Source organism: Anomalospiza imberbis, chromosome 1 (assembly GCF_031753505.1).
Source record: "Anomalospiza imberbis isolate Cuckoo-Finch-1a 21T00152 chromosome 1, ASM3175350v1, whole genome shotgun sequence".
Classification (NCBI taxonomy): Eukaryota; Metazoa; Chordata; class Aves; order Passeriformes; family Viduidae; genus Anomalospiza; species Anomalospiza imberbis.
Genome location: NC_089681.1, coordinates 39,438,118 through 39,456,677, shown reverse-complemented (window position 1 = coordinate 39,456,677; position 18,560 = coordinate 39,438,118). Strand labels below are relative to the sequence as shown.

General features: G+C 36.8%; 1 protein-coding gene across 1 annotated transcript in view; it reads left to right on the top strand.

The window, feature by feature from the left end:
- RP1 (RP1 axonemal microtubule associated) overlaps positions 1–18,560 on the top strand; it is a 194,967-nt gene that overhangs the window by 161,262 nt on the left and 15,145 nt on the right. The window contains exons 49-53 of the mRNA XM_068188719.1: positions 719–867; positions 13,550–13,757; positions 15,300–15,359; positions 15,667–15,845; positions 16,395–16,617. Coding sequence (XP_068044820.1) covers positions 719–867; positions 13,550–13,757; positions 15,300–15,359; positions 15,667–15,845; positions 16,395–16,617 — 819 coding nt within the window. The remainder of the gene's footprint in view (positions 1–718; positions 868–13,549; positions 13,758–15,299; positions 15,360–15,666; positions 15,846–16,394; positions 16,618–18,560) is intronic.

Below are 18,560 nucleotides of genomic sequence, written 5' to 3'. Positions count from 1 at the left end.
TTTTTTTTTTTTTTGCTTTTCAATTGGATGCTTTGGGGATGTGATCTCTTTCTTATTTTAGGGGCCATATCACCATTGTGTTATGCATTTCTCTGGGAGTACAAAGAGGAATTTTACATAAGCAGCCTTTCAAGAAGTGCTCAGCTGAAGGGTTGTGTGTTCACACTGTGTGTTCTCTCACATGTAATCACCTCTCCTGAGGCCAGTAACTCCAACTGGTGCAGTGCAGAGTGAACAGCCACTGACTGGACCATGATCCAGAGGAAATACAAAAGTTGCTTTCCTCCTGACAGAGTCCAGCTTTGTTTGAACTCCATGAGGCTCTAAGCATAGATGTTCTAATCGAGTGATTTAGTATCATCTGTAGCCTAGAAACTTTTTCATTGGAGTTTCATGCATTTAAATGCATGCAAGTGGTGATAAGAGTATTATTTACATGCTTTTATACCAACTTGTTATGTGTTTATTTTTAATTTTTTTTCTTCTGCCTGTGTTTCAGGCCCACTCAAATTACTTAGTTTATTATTCTTTATAATAGCTGCTCTTAAATTCTAATTACAATGCATCTATGTGCTTTTCTAATCATTACACTATATTTTGGTCCCCTGATCACTCGAGATAGAATGAAAATTGAAAACGTAATAGAAGTAGTTTATTAAATAACATATGTTTTAACTGATTTAGGTTTGGTAAACCTTTGCTCTCTTTTACCCCACAGTGAAAATCTATGTTCTCTACATCACCACTGGAGCTATCCCTGGGTCAGGAACAGATGCAGATGTGTATGTCATGCTGCAGGGCTCCTTGGGAGATACTGGCAGAAGAAAGTTAATTAGAAAAGGAGATGAAAATTTCACAAAAGGAAAGGTATACTTATAAGTTCTGCAAGGTATTTTTCACTTTCAGAACCAGTCCAGTTACTGTGGATTTGGTGGGAATAAGGAAGTCTACAAAGTCCAGTTCACAACACCCTGTGATTAAGTGTGTGTCTATCAATATCTCAATCTTATGTGGGAAATACCAATCCTTATGCAGCTTATGTTAGCAACAGTGACAGCTAATAAAGTGACCATATCAAGTGCTTTTATATTCAATTTTACATTCAAATTTTAGTACCTCTTTTCTGCCCATGCCACTCTTCAGACTATGCCACCTTTCCCTGATTTCTGCTGCCTGCCCCTCAGTCAGACTCTTGGTCTCTCTCCAGACTGTCCGAACTACCCTCCATAGTTTTCTTTGGTGTACCAGGAGGGTCTTTCATTCACTGTGCAGGAGTGAGTCTTGCAGCTCATAGACATAGACCAGTCAAAGTCCAATACTGCTGCCAGAGGTGAATTTCCTTGATGCATTGTCAGTATAAGCAGAAATTGGAGGGAATTTAGGTACTGAATGTTCCCGTTGGAAGCTCTGGACAGGGGGAGTGAAATTTTCCGCTGAAAAGATCACAAGGTATTTTGAACATGGAATAAACAAATTGCTTGTATTTACTCTGGCTCCTTTTTGAAAACAAATTTGAGGATTGAAACAGTTTTTAAAAGACTCTAAAACAAACATCTGTTACAGAAAACTTGTGTTGGAATAGTTGAAGTTTAGAAAAAAATCCACCAGTGTCTTGCAACTAGTAAGTGATTTTCTTCTGTTGGTGTTGGCTGCCAAGAAAATGAGAGTTTCTTCAAGGATGCAAGCTTTCAAATCAGCCTAGACTGATAGTTAAAGCAGAGACATGGTATGTGTGATTGGAAGGAGCTCAGCTCCCAGCTACCCCTAGCCTCGTCAATTCAGTGGGAATTGAAATTGGGTATTATATTTCTGGATTTCAGCTACTTGAAATACTTATTCATAAGAAAAGTTGGAGAGTTTAAATCTTTATTTTTAAGGGATTAAATACTGGGGATAAGGCTACTCAGTTTTGGTAAAGTCACATTTGTCTTCCCTGAAGACAAATGCTGAAGTTCAGGTTATGGTTTACTGATAAGCTGATGTAACTGAATTTTAGAGCTGCAGCCCTTTTGTCCTCATGAAGTAAAGTTAGTTTAATATAAGTTTTACTAGATTCCTCCTTAAATCATAGTCCCACAAATGAGTAATCTGATTTTTAGACTGGTAGTTTTCAATGAAGAGGGACCAGGGACGCACATCTAGAAATGTTGACTAAGAAAGTAGAAGTGAACCACAAAAATTTATAACCTGAAGGGTACTTTTATAGTATTAGCATATACTTCAGTTTAGCTCAGAATTTTTCTCTCTTACAGAGTAAGATGCAGATCTGGCATGTAGCCATCTCTTCATTATTTATTTGACATTTTATAGGAGCAGTGTGTGAATATAACACAGTGTCCTTATATTTCTAAATGTAGATATCAGCACTGGAGGATTTTAAGGCTCTAAAAAGAAACGCTCGTAGATAAATAATAGAGAAACACAGAAAAGTCTTGATTCATTTGTTGCTCAGTGAAAATAAAGGTATTTGGTTAATTGAAAAGTATAAAATTATTTTGCAAGAAAGGCTTCTGCCTATGTAGCAGTATTTTTTCATTATATGTTTTAGAAATTTCCCAATGTTTTCTTTCTTTTAAAAGTAATCTCCAAAAGGACTCTTAAGTGTAGAATGTCTCTTTCTTCACCAGCCCAATCACATATTGTTCCAAGCACCCCTGCAGTCAGAGATTCTGCACTTGGTGGTTTAGGGGATTTGGAGTATAACAGGCAGAATTTGCATTCAGAATCTTAACAGTTGTTCTGACATTTTAAAATGTGCTTTTCCTTGCAATAATTTTTCCCCTGACTATACTGTAACAGCTAGTGAACTGGAACAGTGTTTCTGTTTGAAATCACATCAAAATATGGTGTTAGTCTCACAGAATGTCAGGGCTGTTACAAGCAACGGTTTAGCTATGCAGAAATACATAGAAATATTTAAATATTCAGCAAAGTTTGCAGTGGATTGGAGATATTCTTCTCTCATTTAACATGTTTTTATTTTCATGAGCTAAGTTGCATGATAGGAAAAGAGTGAATTAGCATCTTATATCTGAAAAATTGCTTTGTGCCTTTCCAAAGTCTTTACACCTGTGAGACCATCAGAGAACTTGTAGGTAAAGTAATGTGCATGATATTATTAATTCACCAGTAAGGCCCTGTAGCTCACCCCTGAGAGGGCAGTGCTGTCACTGTTGAGAGTTGAGCTTCTGGTGATCTACTCATACAAATAGTGTGAGGACTTGTCCTGTTAGAACCATAGTCTTTCAAATTGCTATGATATTGATGCCTTGTTTGACGTTCTCCTAAAAGCTGTGAGGACAGGCTACGCAATCTCAGCACACATCTTCATGCAAGGCAGGTTTTATAACATCCTAATAGTATTTATTCATGCTTCATGAGTCAGTTTAAGCCTGATAGATGTTACCTGCTTATGAGCATTTTCTTGAATCAAGTATATTCAGTGCAGACATTCTGTGAAAACCAGGGCCCAATTGTGTAAAATCCTTTCAGTATCTCCATGTTGCTTCTGACACGGAGGGTTTCTTCAGCAAATAATTCTTGATTCTTCTTTATATAGCCTTTGATAGACTTGCTGTATGCTCTGTCATACGGCTGTGAGTTATACAAAAACTTCCTCTTTGAGACTGTGGTTTTTTTTTCAGATCAGTTCCATCAAAAACAATAAAGTACACTGAATATGTTATGACTGATATTTAAGTATTTTAATCTAGGCTTTATGAAATTGGCCAGTATTTTAAGTACTCCACTTTATAGAAGCACTAAATTCTCTAACAATTTTTGCTTCATTCTATTAGTATTTGAAAAGATACATTCTTTATCCTGCCCTATATTTAGACATCAACTGCTCAGGTTGGTGCCATGGTAACTGCAGCACATACAAAAATTTTCAGTGAGAGGTGACTGTTGGTGCTCAGTTTCAGTACTCACAGATTTAGCACTGACAATTAAAAAAAAAAAAAAACAACTTTGGCAAAAAGCCCGTGTGTGCCAGGATACACTATGAAGAATCAGAATGTGGGGCAGTGTCCTGAGGTCACAAGTAGGAAGCCAGTGATGTCCACATCCCACTACACTGACAGTGCTGCTGTTTTGTGACTGCAGATAAACCTTCTCTTGTGGAAAGCATGCCTGACATAATGATTAAATAGGTGCCAAATGTCATTGATCCAATCACAGTGGCAGGCTGTTGGCCAAGTTACTGTTATACAGAAATGAACACTGCATCAATCTGGTCATCATAGAATCATAGAATTGTTGAGGCTGGAAGAGACCTTTAAGATCAAGTCCAGCCATTGACGCAGCACTGCTAAGTCCACCACTGAACAATGTCCCTGACTCCATGTTTCCCTGAGCAGCCTGTTCCAATTCTTGACAATAATTTCACTGAAGAAATTTTTCCAAATATCCAATCTAAACCTCCCCAGGTGCAACTCAAAGTAGTTTCCTCTTATGCTGTGGCTTGTTACCTGGGAGAAGAGACCAACCCCAGCCTGGTTTCAGCCAACCTTCCCCCCAGCCTCCTTCCTTTCAGGCAGTTATAGAAAGCAATCAGGTCTCCCTGAGCCTCCTTTTCTCCAGGCTAAACACCCCCAGTTCTATCAGCTGCTCCTTACAGGATTTCTGCTCCAGACCCTTCACCAGCTTGGTTGCCGTTCTCTGGGGGGACTTGCTCCAGCACCTCAATGTCTTTCTGGTAGACAGGGGCCCAAATCTGAGCACAGAATTCAAGGTGTGGCCTCATCAGTGCTGAGTACAGGGGGACAATCACTGCCCTGGTCCTGCTGGCCACCCTATTTCTGATACATGCCAGGATGCCTTTGGCTGCCTTGGCCACCTGGGCACATCTCATGTTCAGTAGCTGTCAATCAGAGCCTTCAGGTCCTTTTCCACCAGGCAGTTTTCCAGCCACTCTTGCCCAGTCCTGTAGCATTGCATGGGGTTTTGAGACCCAAGTGCAATACCTAGCACTTGGTCTTGCTGTACCTCATGCAGTCGGCCTTGGCCCTTTGATCCAGCCTATCCAGATCCCTTTGCAGAGCCTTTCTGCCCTCCAGCAGATCAACATTCTCATCCAACATGGTGGTATCTGCAACCTGTGTTGCAAGGGTGTCCTTGATCCCCTCCTGCAAATCATTAATAAAGATATTAAACAAGACTGGCCCCAGTGCTGAGCCCTGGGGAACACCAGTAGTGACCAGGCACCAGCTGGGTTTAACTCCATTCACCACCACTCTCTGGGCCTGGCCATCCAGTCAGATTTTACCCAGAGAAGAGTGCACCCATTGAAGCCATGAGCAGCTATTTTCTCCAGGACAATGCTGTGGGAAATTGTATCAAAGACTTTCCTAAAGTCCAGCTCAACAAATTTCACAGCCTTTCCTTCATTCGCTAAGGAGGTTGCTCTGTCATAGTAGAAGATCAGGTTGGTCAAGCAGGACCTGCCTTTCATAAAGCCATGATGGTTGAGCCTGATTCCCTGACTGTCCTGTTTGTGTTGTGTGATGGTACTCGAGGTGATCTGCGCCATGACCTTCCCTGGCACGTAGGTCAGGCCTGCAGTTCGCTGGATCCTCCTTCCGACCCTTCTTGTAGAGAGGTGTTACATTTGCTAATTTCCTGTCAACTGGGACCTGTCCAGTTAGCCGGACTGCTTGTAAATGATGGAAAGAGGTTTGATGAGCATTTCTGCCAGCTCCCCTGGTAGCCTTAGGTGAATCCCATCCAGTCCCATATGTGTGTCTCTGTGCTGTAGCAGGTTGCTGGTCCTTTTCCCTTGGATTATAGGGGCTTCATTCTGCTCCCTGTCTCTGTTTCACATCTCAGGGGGCTGGAAGATCAACTGGTCTTGCTATTAGAGAGTGAGGCAAAGATGGCAGTAAGTACCTCAACCTTTCCCTCAGGCTTTGCCAGCTCTCTTTGTGGCATGCCTGGTTGCTTGCACTCCCTCAGGGCTTCTTCTGTACATGGGGGGAGCTTGGCCACCATTGGTTCTGGCCCTGCGTCGTCACCTGCTGTGGCATGAGCTGCGGGTTCAGGGGGGCTCCTTCTGCTACCCCTGAGGTTCCTTTGGGAAGTTCCCCCTTGTACCACACTGCAGTGTTCAGCTGCTGATTGTGCCAGCACCGGAGTGGCTTACCATGGCCACTTGACTGCTGCTTTTGGTTACACCATGTTTAAATCCATTGAGCAGAAGGATTAATCAGATGGGAACTAGGAAAATACGGAATACCATCGTAGTGAAGGAAAGGCTGGTGAAGGTTGTCAGCTAGGAGAAATGCAGAAAGAAGGAACATAACTAAAGCTTTATAAAGTCCTAGGAGACAGTGGCAAATACCTGAGTCATGTGCAGTTCTCATTGATACCTCCAGGGTGGCATTTCCCAGTCAGTGGTTACAGTCAGTGAGAGATTTATAAGGGACAGAATCAGAACATCCCATTGCAATCACCCAGCTCGTCTATACAGCACTGGCCAATGTTTAGAGCTGTGTGAATAATTAATTTCGGTTTCCTGACATATTCTTGAAAGGTGAGAAAACATGTGAAACTTTGCTGCAAAAAATTAAAAATTTTGCTGGGCAAAATTAATTAATGCTAAAATTAACTGCAAGAGGAGAGTACTTCTTCTGTCTACCTAGATCTTAAAAATAAATTATGTAAGTGACATTTCTAAAGCTGAAATGCATCTCCCTTAGTTTTACTTGCCTGTATTGTACACATTTGTTCTAACATGATGACTTAAGCATCTGCTGCAGAAAGGGAGTGATCGTTACCTTCTCTCTTCATTTGGACATTTATCTTAAAATGAAATTGGTTAACCTCAGAGAGTGCCTGCTGCTTTCTTTGAAGAAAATTTTCTTATTATATAGACGTATTTTAGATAGGCCAAGTTGGGAAAGTGAATTTTATGCCCTGTTCATTTCAGGGTTTTGATAAACAAGGTAATTTTAAAATAAAATGCAGTTAAATTTATTAGCTTTATTTATAAAAATCTTAAAATAGTTATGGTTAATACAAGTGTGCATTTTTCAGGAAATAAAACATTCAATCATTTTCCTCAATGCAGCAAAAACTAAATTAAATTCAGTTCAAGTTAAATTATTTAGAAAATATATCTAACTCCAAATGAATGGCTACCAGTGATGAAGTTTAAATCTAGCTGGAAAGTTGTTTCAAAGCTTAAGGAAACTTGTTTTTTCTTTTAAATATTAGAGATTCACGCTGATCTCTGTCTAAATTTGTCAAACATTAACTTCTTGGAATTGAACTTTTTCACACTTTTGACTGTTAGTTTGGATAGCTCTCTTACACCAAATTTCTACTGCTTTTGACAGTATTTATGACAATAAGAAAATCAATATGCCTTTGACAAGTTAAATAGATTATTCTGCTTGAATTACTGAAAGGAAGGCTTTCCAGTGATTTATTAACTCTCACAAATCTTTTCAGAGCACTCTTCAATTTAGCACCCTGCTTCTTCAAGTGTCATAACTGGAGACTGTATTTGCATAATCTCTGAAATCTTGTTTTCTTCCAGATAAATAATGGAAATACTAAAGAGCATAAGCTTATTAACTGGCCTCACTGCAATGAGATGTGCTTGAAAATATTATTTTTTTACAGCTGCACTTGGAGACATACAAGTTAGACATTTTATTATCCCATTATTATATTTGATTATAGTGTCTTAATCAAAATATCATACAATGATATGCATTTCTGAAGTTGAACAAAATTATATTCATCCTATTTTCTTTGCCTGTTAAACCAGATCTCAAACTTGGACTGTTATTAAATCAATCCAACAATCAGGCTGCATCAGACAGGATTGAATCTGTCCAAAGTGATGGCTGTCTTATGTTTGTTTGTGTTTTGTTGCTCTTTTTGTTTGATTTTTAAATCTCTATTGTTTGATATAATGTATGATTACAGCTTTGGATGTGGCTGATGATACTGATCTATGTAGCACTCCTTTTGCATTTTATTAAATACATTTTAAAGTCTCATTGAAATGTCTTTACCTAGTTAGCAGAATGTTCATAACTACTGATCATTATAAGATGCCTCTATTCTTTCTTACTCCTGTTGCTCTTTTGTGCATATAAATCTTGTTTCAAAAAGATTTCTTTCCAGTTATACTAAGATTACTAATATAAGATCAGTGCAGGGCAAATATATTTGGGGTTTTTAACTACCCCTATTCACTCACTGATTCTTCATCAATTTTGTTGAAGACTGATAAACTATGATAAATGTAGGTTATCAGAAACCTCTAATGATACATTCATTATAATCTACATTACTTTTTTCATGCAAAGATAAAAGTTTTGAATGAATTTATAGCTGAGAATTTAACATAATACAAAAGCATGCTTGCAGAAATGTGAGTCTAGAAGAAAATTCAGGGTTGGCTTTTTCAGATGCATGAAAACCCCTGTTTTTAAAGAAGCATTTTTATAGAAGCATACAGAAGACTACAAGGCAGTGAGGGCAAAGTCAGAGGCACTGTCCATCCTTCCACTGAGCTGAGCCAAGACAGTACTGCTTGTCATCACTGCTGCTTACCACCTAATATTTCCACCTCTGAAGTCAGCTGGCACAGTGGCATACATTTGCTCTGTCCAAATGTTTATTTAGTTTAAGCAGTTCATATCATTAGTGATTTGGGCTTTTTCACTCGGTCTATCTTGATAAAATTTTGCTGGAGCTGATTTTGTGGTGACACTAAAAAGGTGATAAATTCCATTTAAGAGAAGGTAGTGATGTGACAAGCATTTGGGACAGGGTGGAGAGGTTCTGTCCAGCACAACTGGAAGAGCCCACAGGACCGCAGTCTGAAGGGGAAAAAGTAATTTTTCTCTTTTTTCTCCTTTTTCAGGATTGTTTACACACTGTTTCTGATTGGGCTCAGTGTTACAGGGGGCCTTTATTTCGCTTTCCTCTGTTAAAACTCCTTTGTTTTCAGTTTCTCCAGATTAACAAGTGAGATCAAAATAATCAGGCAGCAAATCAACAGGTTCACTAAGCTTAATAGAAAAGGTCCTTTATCTAGACACTCTGACTCCTTTTCCAATAAAAGCCTATTAAAATGATACTAACATTAGCAGTATGGGAAATCACTTGTGCATACAGGTTGATGAAATGAAGCATATGGTGTGTCTTGACTTGCCATTTTCAGTTCTTCTGGGAATATCATCATTAACCAACCATCAAGTCTCAATACCAAGCCTGTAAAATGATTGGCATTTATAAAGGTAAATATTGCACAGTGACTGTTCAAATGCTTCTTCTGTTACAAGAGCTATTGCATCTGCTGCAGACAGTGATATGTTGCCAGCACTGTCACAGAAGAGTACTGAATAAAGTCATAATAAACTGGGTCATAGATTCAAAGGAAAGGCTCAAAATATGGGTCCCTGGAAAAGAAAGAAACACTTGAAGGAAGTCTGAAAAGTAGTTAAGAAAAAAACACAAATTTTAAGTATTCTGAAAGGATTGCTGGAGTTATTCCTATAAAGGATTTTTTTTAGTCCTTATTTTCTTAGCCAAGATGTACAAAAAGTACCAATTCTGGTTTTGCTAGGGCAACTCTTCTGGGTCATGGAGGATGTATGGCTCCACCATTGTCAATCTTAGCTGCTCAGACTGGGAGAATATCTTTCTTTCTCCAGGCAATGTTAATTAAGAAAATTTAGTAGGCTGTACATACATACAAACTGCTTTAATGCTATTCTGAGGAAATTCAATATAAGCTCTGCTGAATTAGACAATACATATTATTATCAATATTTAAGGTGACTTCTCAGTTCAAACCTAATTTGCTAGTAGTAACTAAAAACATTTTTTTCCCTAGGGGAAAATTATAAAGATAAATTTTATATTCTATAGGTTGGCTTATCTTCTGTGTGTTTTCTTCCTATCTCTTCTCTTTTTGCAGAAGAATTAACCCTCCAGTAATTTAGAACGTCCCCATTTGTAAGTCAAATAAAAGATAGAATATCATGTGACATACAAGACCTGTCAACAACTTGAATATTTAGAAAATTTTATGCCTAATCCATGGTCTCAGATGAATGTACAAAAATATTAGCTAAATTATTAATAATAATTGAATTTCATAAAATTAGAATAAAATATATGTCATAATCTCTCTGTTTGCAGACAGCTTGAGAGGAGAAAAGTGAATTAAATGTAGCAAATACATTATCTCTAGCCAATTGTTTTTAGTTCTAACAATTATAGTTGCTGCTCTTTCTCTGTTCTTTTTTGGTCTCTTGACTAAAATAAAGCTCATTACACTGTGCAGATTTTCAAATATACACATAAAGATAAAATGTAATCTTGTCTGCAAGGTGAGTTTACCCCAGATGACACAATTTCTAGTCTATTTAATAGTTCCTTAACTTTCAATTTATTAGATGTTTCAATAGTCTGCTGATTTGACCATGGATTTCTGAGATTTTACATTCTCTAAAGTGAGCTTGTTAAAATGGCACATTGACAAGTGATAAAGTACTATGTCTAACACAAAACAAACATCAAAGTTTTCACAAATGTTTATTCCATCAAAATATACTTATTTTCATAGGAAAAAGGAATTGGAAAACCTTTTGTGTCTTAACTATACTTGCTTTTATCTGTGGCTGGATCCTCCAGGTCATAGATAACCCATAGGACATGCTGTCCCTGATTTATTAAGTCACTAAGTTAATAACTACTAAAAGTTTGTTAACCATCAAATTTGGTGCAAGTCAGACCCAGCTATTCTTCTGGGGACAGCACAAGTCTAGAAGCCAGCAGAATATTGTCTGCAATTTTCCTATATTCTTAACTCTCCCTTCCAAGAATGGATCACTGATGACAGATTTTTTTGGAGATGCTGATGATCATGCCACTAAATTAGTCATTCTCAGGAAAACTCTTTTCTCTTAACAAGAAATTATTCTAACAAGTATCTGACAAGAGCTTTCTCATGTGTTTCCCATAAAACAATTGTGCTTGTTTCAGTTGGGGTAGAATTAATTTTCTTCACAGTGACTGGTATGAGGCTCTGTTTTGGATTTGTGCTGAACACAGGGCTGATAATACTGAGATGTTTTTGTTATCACTGAGCAGGGCTTGCACAGAGCCAAGGCCTTTTCTGCTTTTTGTGCTGCTGTGCTGGTGAGGAGGCTGGGGGTGCATGGGAGGGTGGGAGGAATCACAGCCAGGACAGGTGACCCCAAATGACCAAAGGGACATTCCAGACCATGTGGCATCATGTTCAGTACAGAAGGTGGGGACATTTGGAGTGATGACATTTGTCTTCCTAAATAACCACTGCAAGTTCTGGGGCCCTGCTCTCCTGGAGATGGCTGAACACCTGCCTGCCCACGGGAAGCATTGAATTCATTCCTTGTTTTGCTCTGGTTCTGTGCATGGCTGTTGCTTTCTCTATTAAACTTTATCTCAATACACAAATTTTCTAGCTTTTACCATTCTCATTCTCACCTTGATCTTGCTGGTGAGGGGGTGAGCAAGCAGCTCTTTGGGGCTTGGATCCTGCCTGGGGTTAAACCTCAACAATCATGCATTACTATAAGTATAACCATTTGCAAGAACTAGCAGCAAGAAATTTTAGGATAAATTTTCACATTTTGTGAACTTAAAATATTTATTTTAATGACAGACACAGGGATCTGCATGTTTCTTACTTTAGTCTGTGTTTTTCAGTCATCTCCTAACTGCATGTATTTTTAATATATTTCATTTAATAAGTGTAACAAACTCATTTTATTCAGGCATGATGGTATAACTTTACCAATCCAATTAAAGCTGGAATAAAGGAGTGATCAAATTAATATCACAATTAATGTAAATTAAGAGTTCAAATTAATGGTATTCAATCATCAAATTAGTCCAATAGGTAATAAAATAAAATGGTTGTGTTGACACTAAATATTAATTTTTTGATTTAGTAAGGAAAACATGAAGAGGTCTTTTCCTGCAGTTCTGCACTCCATCTAGAATTTCAGCCATTCCAATGTATTTGCTCTGCTGTTAAATTCACTGAGCCACTGATAACTTTGACTCCTTGTGAGGAAGTACAGCTATTCAAGTGCTTCTTTCAGATTTTTTCCTTAATGTCATTGTCTCATTCTCCCATTTCACATGATAGTTTAAGAGTGATAATGCACATGTGTTGATTAGATGTACTTTGTAGCAGTTTTTGACTAGCATGACCATTCTGTCTAAAACTTATAGAGTAATTAGTAACAGGTTGATTATTATTTTTAGGACACTGTTAAAGGCATGGTTCACAAACACACACTCTTTCAAATTCACATGTACAGATATTAATGAAAAACAAGTCACAAAAGTTGAAAAACAAATTTTAAATTTTTCTGGGGATTCTTTTTAAAGTGGATAGTCATATATTATCTGCAATTTTAAGCTCAATATTTGAGCTTATGCTGTGTCTTATTAAGTTGCAAGTTGGTTAGGCTCATCTTTGTGACAACTGATGAAATCTTTCATCAGTTCTTCAGCTGGAAGACATGATCAGGAAAGAATGGAGGTGGAGCAAGAGAACTGCTATTCTCTGTTTCATCTCTGCATAAACCTTTAAGGGTTGCTCTGGCAGATCAACTTCAGTGTGAATTGCGTTAGGAAGACTGCAAGACTTTTCAGGCCTCAATCATTATTGCTACCTATTCCCTTCAAAACCATCTTTGCCTCTTTCAATCATACTGGAAATTCCATAACAAATAACACTAGATTTCAACAGTTATCAACACCAGTAGAAATGAGATGATAATTCATAAATCTATAAAGAAAAAAAATGTGGAAAGTCCCTGTGCCAAGAATTTAATGTCTGTTTTTCTGCTGTGGAAACAGGAAATAAGTGTAACACTCACAAAAAGCCAGAATCACATATTGTGAAATTGTTGAATGTCTGATATATCATAATTTTCTTTAGGAATTTTACTTCAGTGTTCTAAACATTGTGAAATTATTATGGGTTTTTTAACTGATAGAGAATAGCAGAACTTATTTCAGCATAGTTTTATTTCATATTTTTCCTTCCATTCAATTATTTATATTGAAATTAATCCTACAAGTTAATCCCAATCTGGAACCAAGTCTGTCATTCTTTCTTTACAGATTCCTTTTGTGATGCTTGTTTCTACCTTTCTCATTCACTGTATTTCATTTCTGAAATAGCCCTTGGCGTCTATTTTGTTGAGAGTAAGATATGTTTAAAATATATTCCCTGTAGATTATTAAACATCAATTTTGGGAAAGAAAATTTCTCATTAAATGACCATAAGCAACTGATAGATCTGTGTGGGCAAAGAGGGGATTAAACTGTAAATTGCAGAGCAGAAAGAGAAGAAATGCATCTTAATGCAGGCATTTAACATGGTTAAACTTATCATCTCTGGTTCTGTTGGTATTTATTGAGTTAATAAAAATCCTGATTTTCTTCTCACTTTCATATTTCAAAATACACTAATAATTTAGTTACACGATTCTGTTTCCATATGACTTCTGATTCTGAATTTTTCAGGTGGATATTTTTCAAGTGGAGGCAGTAGATATTGGTATTCTGCACAGGATGGTTGTTGAAAAAGGGAGAGGCTCTGACTGGCTTCTGGAGAAGATTACTGTAAAAGAATCAGCATCTTCAGAGACAGAAACATTGTTTATGGCTCAAACATGGCTTAAAGACAGACGTGATGGAAAACGATCTGCCTCAGTAACTCTGGATGCCACAGGTCAACATTATCTTCAAACTATCATCTGCTAAGAAATTCATTCCAAACTGGGAAATGCAGCTATATGATTTGTTTCTACAAACAAGTTGTGATTTAAAATATTCCAGTAGAACATTGTCATTATACAGAGAATTAATGTGTCTGAACACTTTGTGTTTTAGTATCACTTAATAACCACAATTTGCCAGAGGATAATTTCTGCTTTGTTACTCCAGATTTTCAGTGGTGTGAAGGCCAAGAAATTTGTCCTATTCCTTTTTTTTACAAATTCCTACCTCTCCAAGTCTTCAACACCTGCAAAGTATTTTTAAGCTTCTAATACCAATTACTAGCTAGGCAGAGTGAAAATGAGGTAAAAAGCAGGGAAAACTCTGTTTAAGCAGTGGAGAAAATGTCTCCCTTGTATTCAAGATGAGTAATTTACATATTTATGCTACACTGTTTGGACAGCTTTTGCCAGAAACTGGAGATACTTTTGACTGACACCATGTGAGTAATCAGGCCACAGAGGAGCAGTTTTGATCCCACTGCCTGTGGCTCTTTGTCAAGACAGGAAGGGAATGTACACCCTCCCCTTCCTGTGTCATGGCTTCAATCCAAGCATGGATTCCAACACAATCTGGTGTGCAAGCTGACACACTCCAACCAGATCAGTAGGCACCAAAGCCCAGAATGTACCTTTAAGACAGATGTATTTATTCTCCTGCCTCTCAGAGAAGTTAATTGACATTACAGATGAGTCCTTGGATTACAAAACATGTTCTAGATTTATTCTTCCTAACTCCCTGGGCATTTGCTGGCACCAGCAATAGCCTCTTGCGACTAAAGAAGATTCTAGTTCAATCGATTTCCTCTGCCATACGATCTCTAACTTTTGATCATTTGAAACCAGAAAAAAAAAGGAGGAAACTGTTCATTTGCAAAAGCAAATCATTTCACCTTTGGTTTAGTTTGTATGTTGGGACATGTCTGAAAAAAAAAAAAAAGGCAATATTTAGTTCTGTTTCTACTAAACTTCATTGATTTGGACAAATGTTCCTGTGAGTTTCTTTATACAATAATTGGCAAATCCAGTCTTGGTTATGAACTCAAAAGAAGTCTTCTTATTTTCAGTTCAGGTCACTACCTAATGTTTACAGGCAGCTTTGATCTATACCAAATCCTGATGAAATCAGTGTGGACTCATATCTATGGGAGGAATATCAGCCTCTAGAATGGGCATTAAAGACATACAACTAGTGCTCATTCATCCAGAGCATAAATTGTACAAATGAAAGAGAAATGCTTTAAAATGCAAAATACTTGAATCTTCATGTTACTACCATTTTCCTAGTAAAGAGCCAGCCCTAGAGACAATTTATTTAATAGGATGATATTTAGATGATGCTTAAATAGAAAATCACACTGTACATTTCCTAGTTAAATCTTTAATCTAAATTATATAATACTCAGTCAATTGCCTCACTATACATGAATACAGACCTTTATTATCATATAGACACTTTTACAAAAATAGTAATTTTATCTTTTTCTTTAAAGTAGAAGTTCAGGAGAGGAGGAGTACATCTGCCTGGCCTTTAGGAAGAGAGCAAATGAATTCAGGTATAACTTCTGTCATTACATTGACTGTTTTATTAATCAGTTTTGAAATAATAATGTGAGAATATTCTTATCACAATATGTCACTATACTTACTAGTACTGACAATAGTTTCCCCTTTGTAACAGTAAAAAGTGGAAACAAACTTAGGGAGCTGCTCAATACCCAGGTGACATTCTTATAAAATTATGTTCCCCATGTAGAACAAGGCATGTCTTAGAAATTTTAGATCAGATAGCTCTGTTAATATATGAAAACAGAAACATCCTTCATTTTTTTCTTTTTTATTTTCCGTATTTTATTTGTTCAGAAGGCAGATGGAGGATTTATTTCACAAAGCATCAAGAAGAAACAAAATCAGAATTTCAAAAGTTGTCAGAAAATATATCCAAGATGGTTATGGTTTTTTATGGAAGCAACGGCAAGTCAAATCCAGTTTCCATGGAAAACAAAGGGGAACATCAGACTGAGAACCAAATAACATATGATGTAAAATAATACATAGATTTGTCTATATTTAAATTTTCTTTAAGTTTCCTTTTAAAGAGAAATAATCATATAGTGATGATATTGTTTTTATTTTTTGTATTGTTGTTTAAATATTTAAGAAAATCAGAGCTGCAGTTTTCAGTTGCATATCATATTTTATTTTTAATTTCTGGCTTTCTTAAGTTCATGATGATCAAGCATATTCTTTTTTCCCCAATAAATAGTCATAGTTAATAATGCATATCACTTTAAATGACATTAACATTACTTATTCACATTAGAAATCATTGGCATATGTAATTTGAATTTGATAGAACAATTACAATGAATGCCCCTAGAGGTAAAACTAAAATGTACTTAAGTGCCTACAGTCAACCTGGTTCTGCTGCTTTTGAAGTCGATGGAACTTTTAGCACCAAGACACATGCAAATGGGTGCAGAACTGTGCTGACTCCTTTAGAGCCAACTTCCTCTCTTCCTGTAAACTACCTACGCATTTATCTGCATACCTCTGTTTGGATGCTAACTAATTGCTTTGTTGATTCCTAGATACATTTGCCGTCTGATTTGGGAATGCTTTATAAAGTGAGGCTTGGTCTCCAGAGTTTGGAAAACAACGTATCCCAGTTGTCTCTTCGTCACTTTAAAATACAGAACACATCAACCCTGGATACCTTTAGTCTCACCATAAATAAAACACTTCCTCTTTCTCCTAATGGAGACAGATGGATTGAATTCCCTATACAGTGGCCATTAAAAGAAGCACTTTCTGGTAGGTATAAATCTGCTTCAAAGGTTCAGGAGGTTAACAAGTCCTAGTATTACAATAGAAACGTTTTTCAAAACAGAAATTTTTATTGTCTTTATTTAATGATTCATAGAGACTGGATAAGAAGTTAAAAGGTATGAAGGAAAATATTACCCACTCAGCTTAATTTCTGTACCATAAAGTGGAAAATGCAATATTCACTTGATTGCACAGAAGCATTATTATATACTACAAAGAACAGTTTATAAGAAATATCCTTTTCTTGCACTGTTGTAATATTTCTACTCTCTTTTGTTTGGTTCTCAGCTGCTCATATTGCTGACATTAACAACATGATTTTTTTATAGTTCTTTTACTATTAAGTGATTTTGTTGTTTGTTCACACATTCCAAACAAATATTCTCAGTAAATAACAGCTCAAAACTACATATAAGCTTCAGCTTTATTACCTTTATATACTCCAAATATTTATTCCTCCTAAAATTAGCTCAACAATTCTTACATTTGTCATCTTGGTTAAGTAAAATAAAAGAAATCCTTTCACCTAAAATCCACCCTATTCTTAATGTGATGCTTACTGAATGCTGCCATATGATGGAACAAATACCAACTTAATTAACAGACCAAATAATGATGCTTAATATTCAAATAATTTGTTCATGGGTTTTATGCAGAAAACAAATTCATCATTTGGGTAAAAAATAAGTCAGCTCATCTAAAGTGAGCTGAAGTAGTTGTAAAATGAACTACCCCACACACTTTGGATTGGAACTTCTGGCTCAGTTTCAGTGAGGTCTCTGAATGCATCCAAAAGTAAGTATGTGAATAATCTCAGTAGAAGTAACAGAGGTTGAAGTTTGGGGTTATTTTGCATATTTTGGCTGCAATTGAAAATCTAAAATTTTTATCTAGGCTTTAGATTTTGTATTGCTTAGAGTTGTTATTTTTACTTGATCACTTACGCAGTATGGGTACAGAACAGGGCTCAATGGCTTTCATCTCCTACACACAAGATTGAAACAAAGAGGACCTTCAGATTAACATAAAGCACATGAGTGCACCCCTTGCAAAAGACTGATCACTGTCACATGCAGAAGTATTCAGGATACAGGTACAAGCACACAGAAGTGAGGAGAGAAAGATGCAGCATGGGTGATAAAGGAGGGATGAGACTGGAGTCCTTATGACCTTGGCTCTGTCTCTCACTCACCTTTGTTAAAAAAATAATTTTCCCATTCTTTGGTTTTTGGTTTTTTTTTTTTTTCTAGTAATATTTTTGTTCTTTGCAACTATTCTGAAATCAAGAGACAAAAAACATCACAAACAAGGAATAGGTGTTATATTATCTATAAGTTTGAAATAGCTAATTTCTGTGGGTTTTATTTCTTTCCACCCATGCTTTAGATATTTTCAAGGAGGGATTTGTAACCAGTGAATAAAAAAAACTAGGACACTGATTCCCCCAGATCTTTGCCATTTTGGTCTGAGAGAGCTTTAAGCAACTCCACAGCAGGTGGTACACGTGGAGTTCAAAGTGATCTTCACAGACAAATTTATTTGCAATTTATTGTGAAAACCAGATATGCTTTTTGACAGCTTTCTAAACCTAATTTATTTTCTCCCATTTATCAGCTAAAAGCAAAACCAGTATTGTATTAATTGGAATGGAAAGCAGCTAATCACACTCACTATAACCAGAAGCCATGTGATGTTAAATTTCAGATACAGCTCTGTCATTCATAGAGTGCCATAGTATTTTATCTCAGTTATATTTTCCTCTTTAAAAAAAAAAAAATATGCTTGGGATTGTGATGAAGCATTTGCTAATGGCTAATTGAAGCCATCAAAATGCAGCTGATAGAGTACAGACCCTTGAGATCTGGCAGTGCACACTTGTGCCTTTGGGTGTATTAATGAGCAGAAGTCTCCAGCTGAGTATATACATA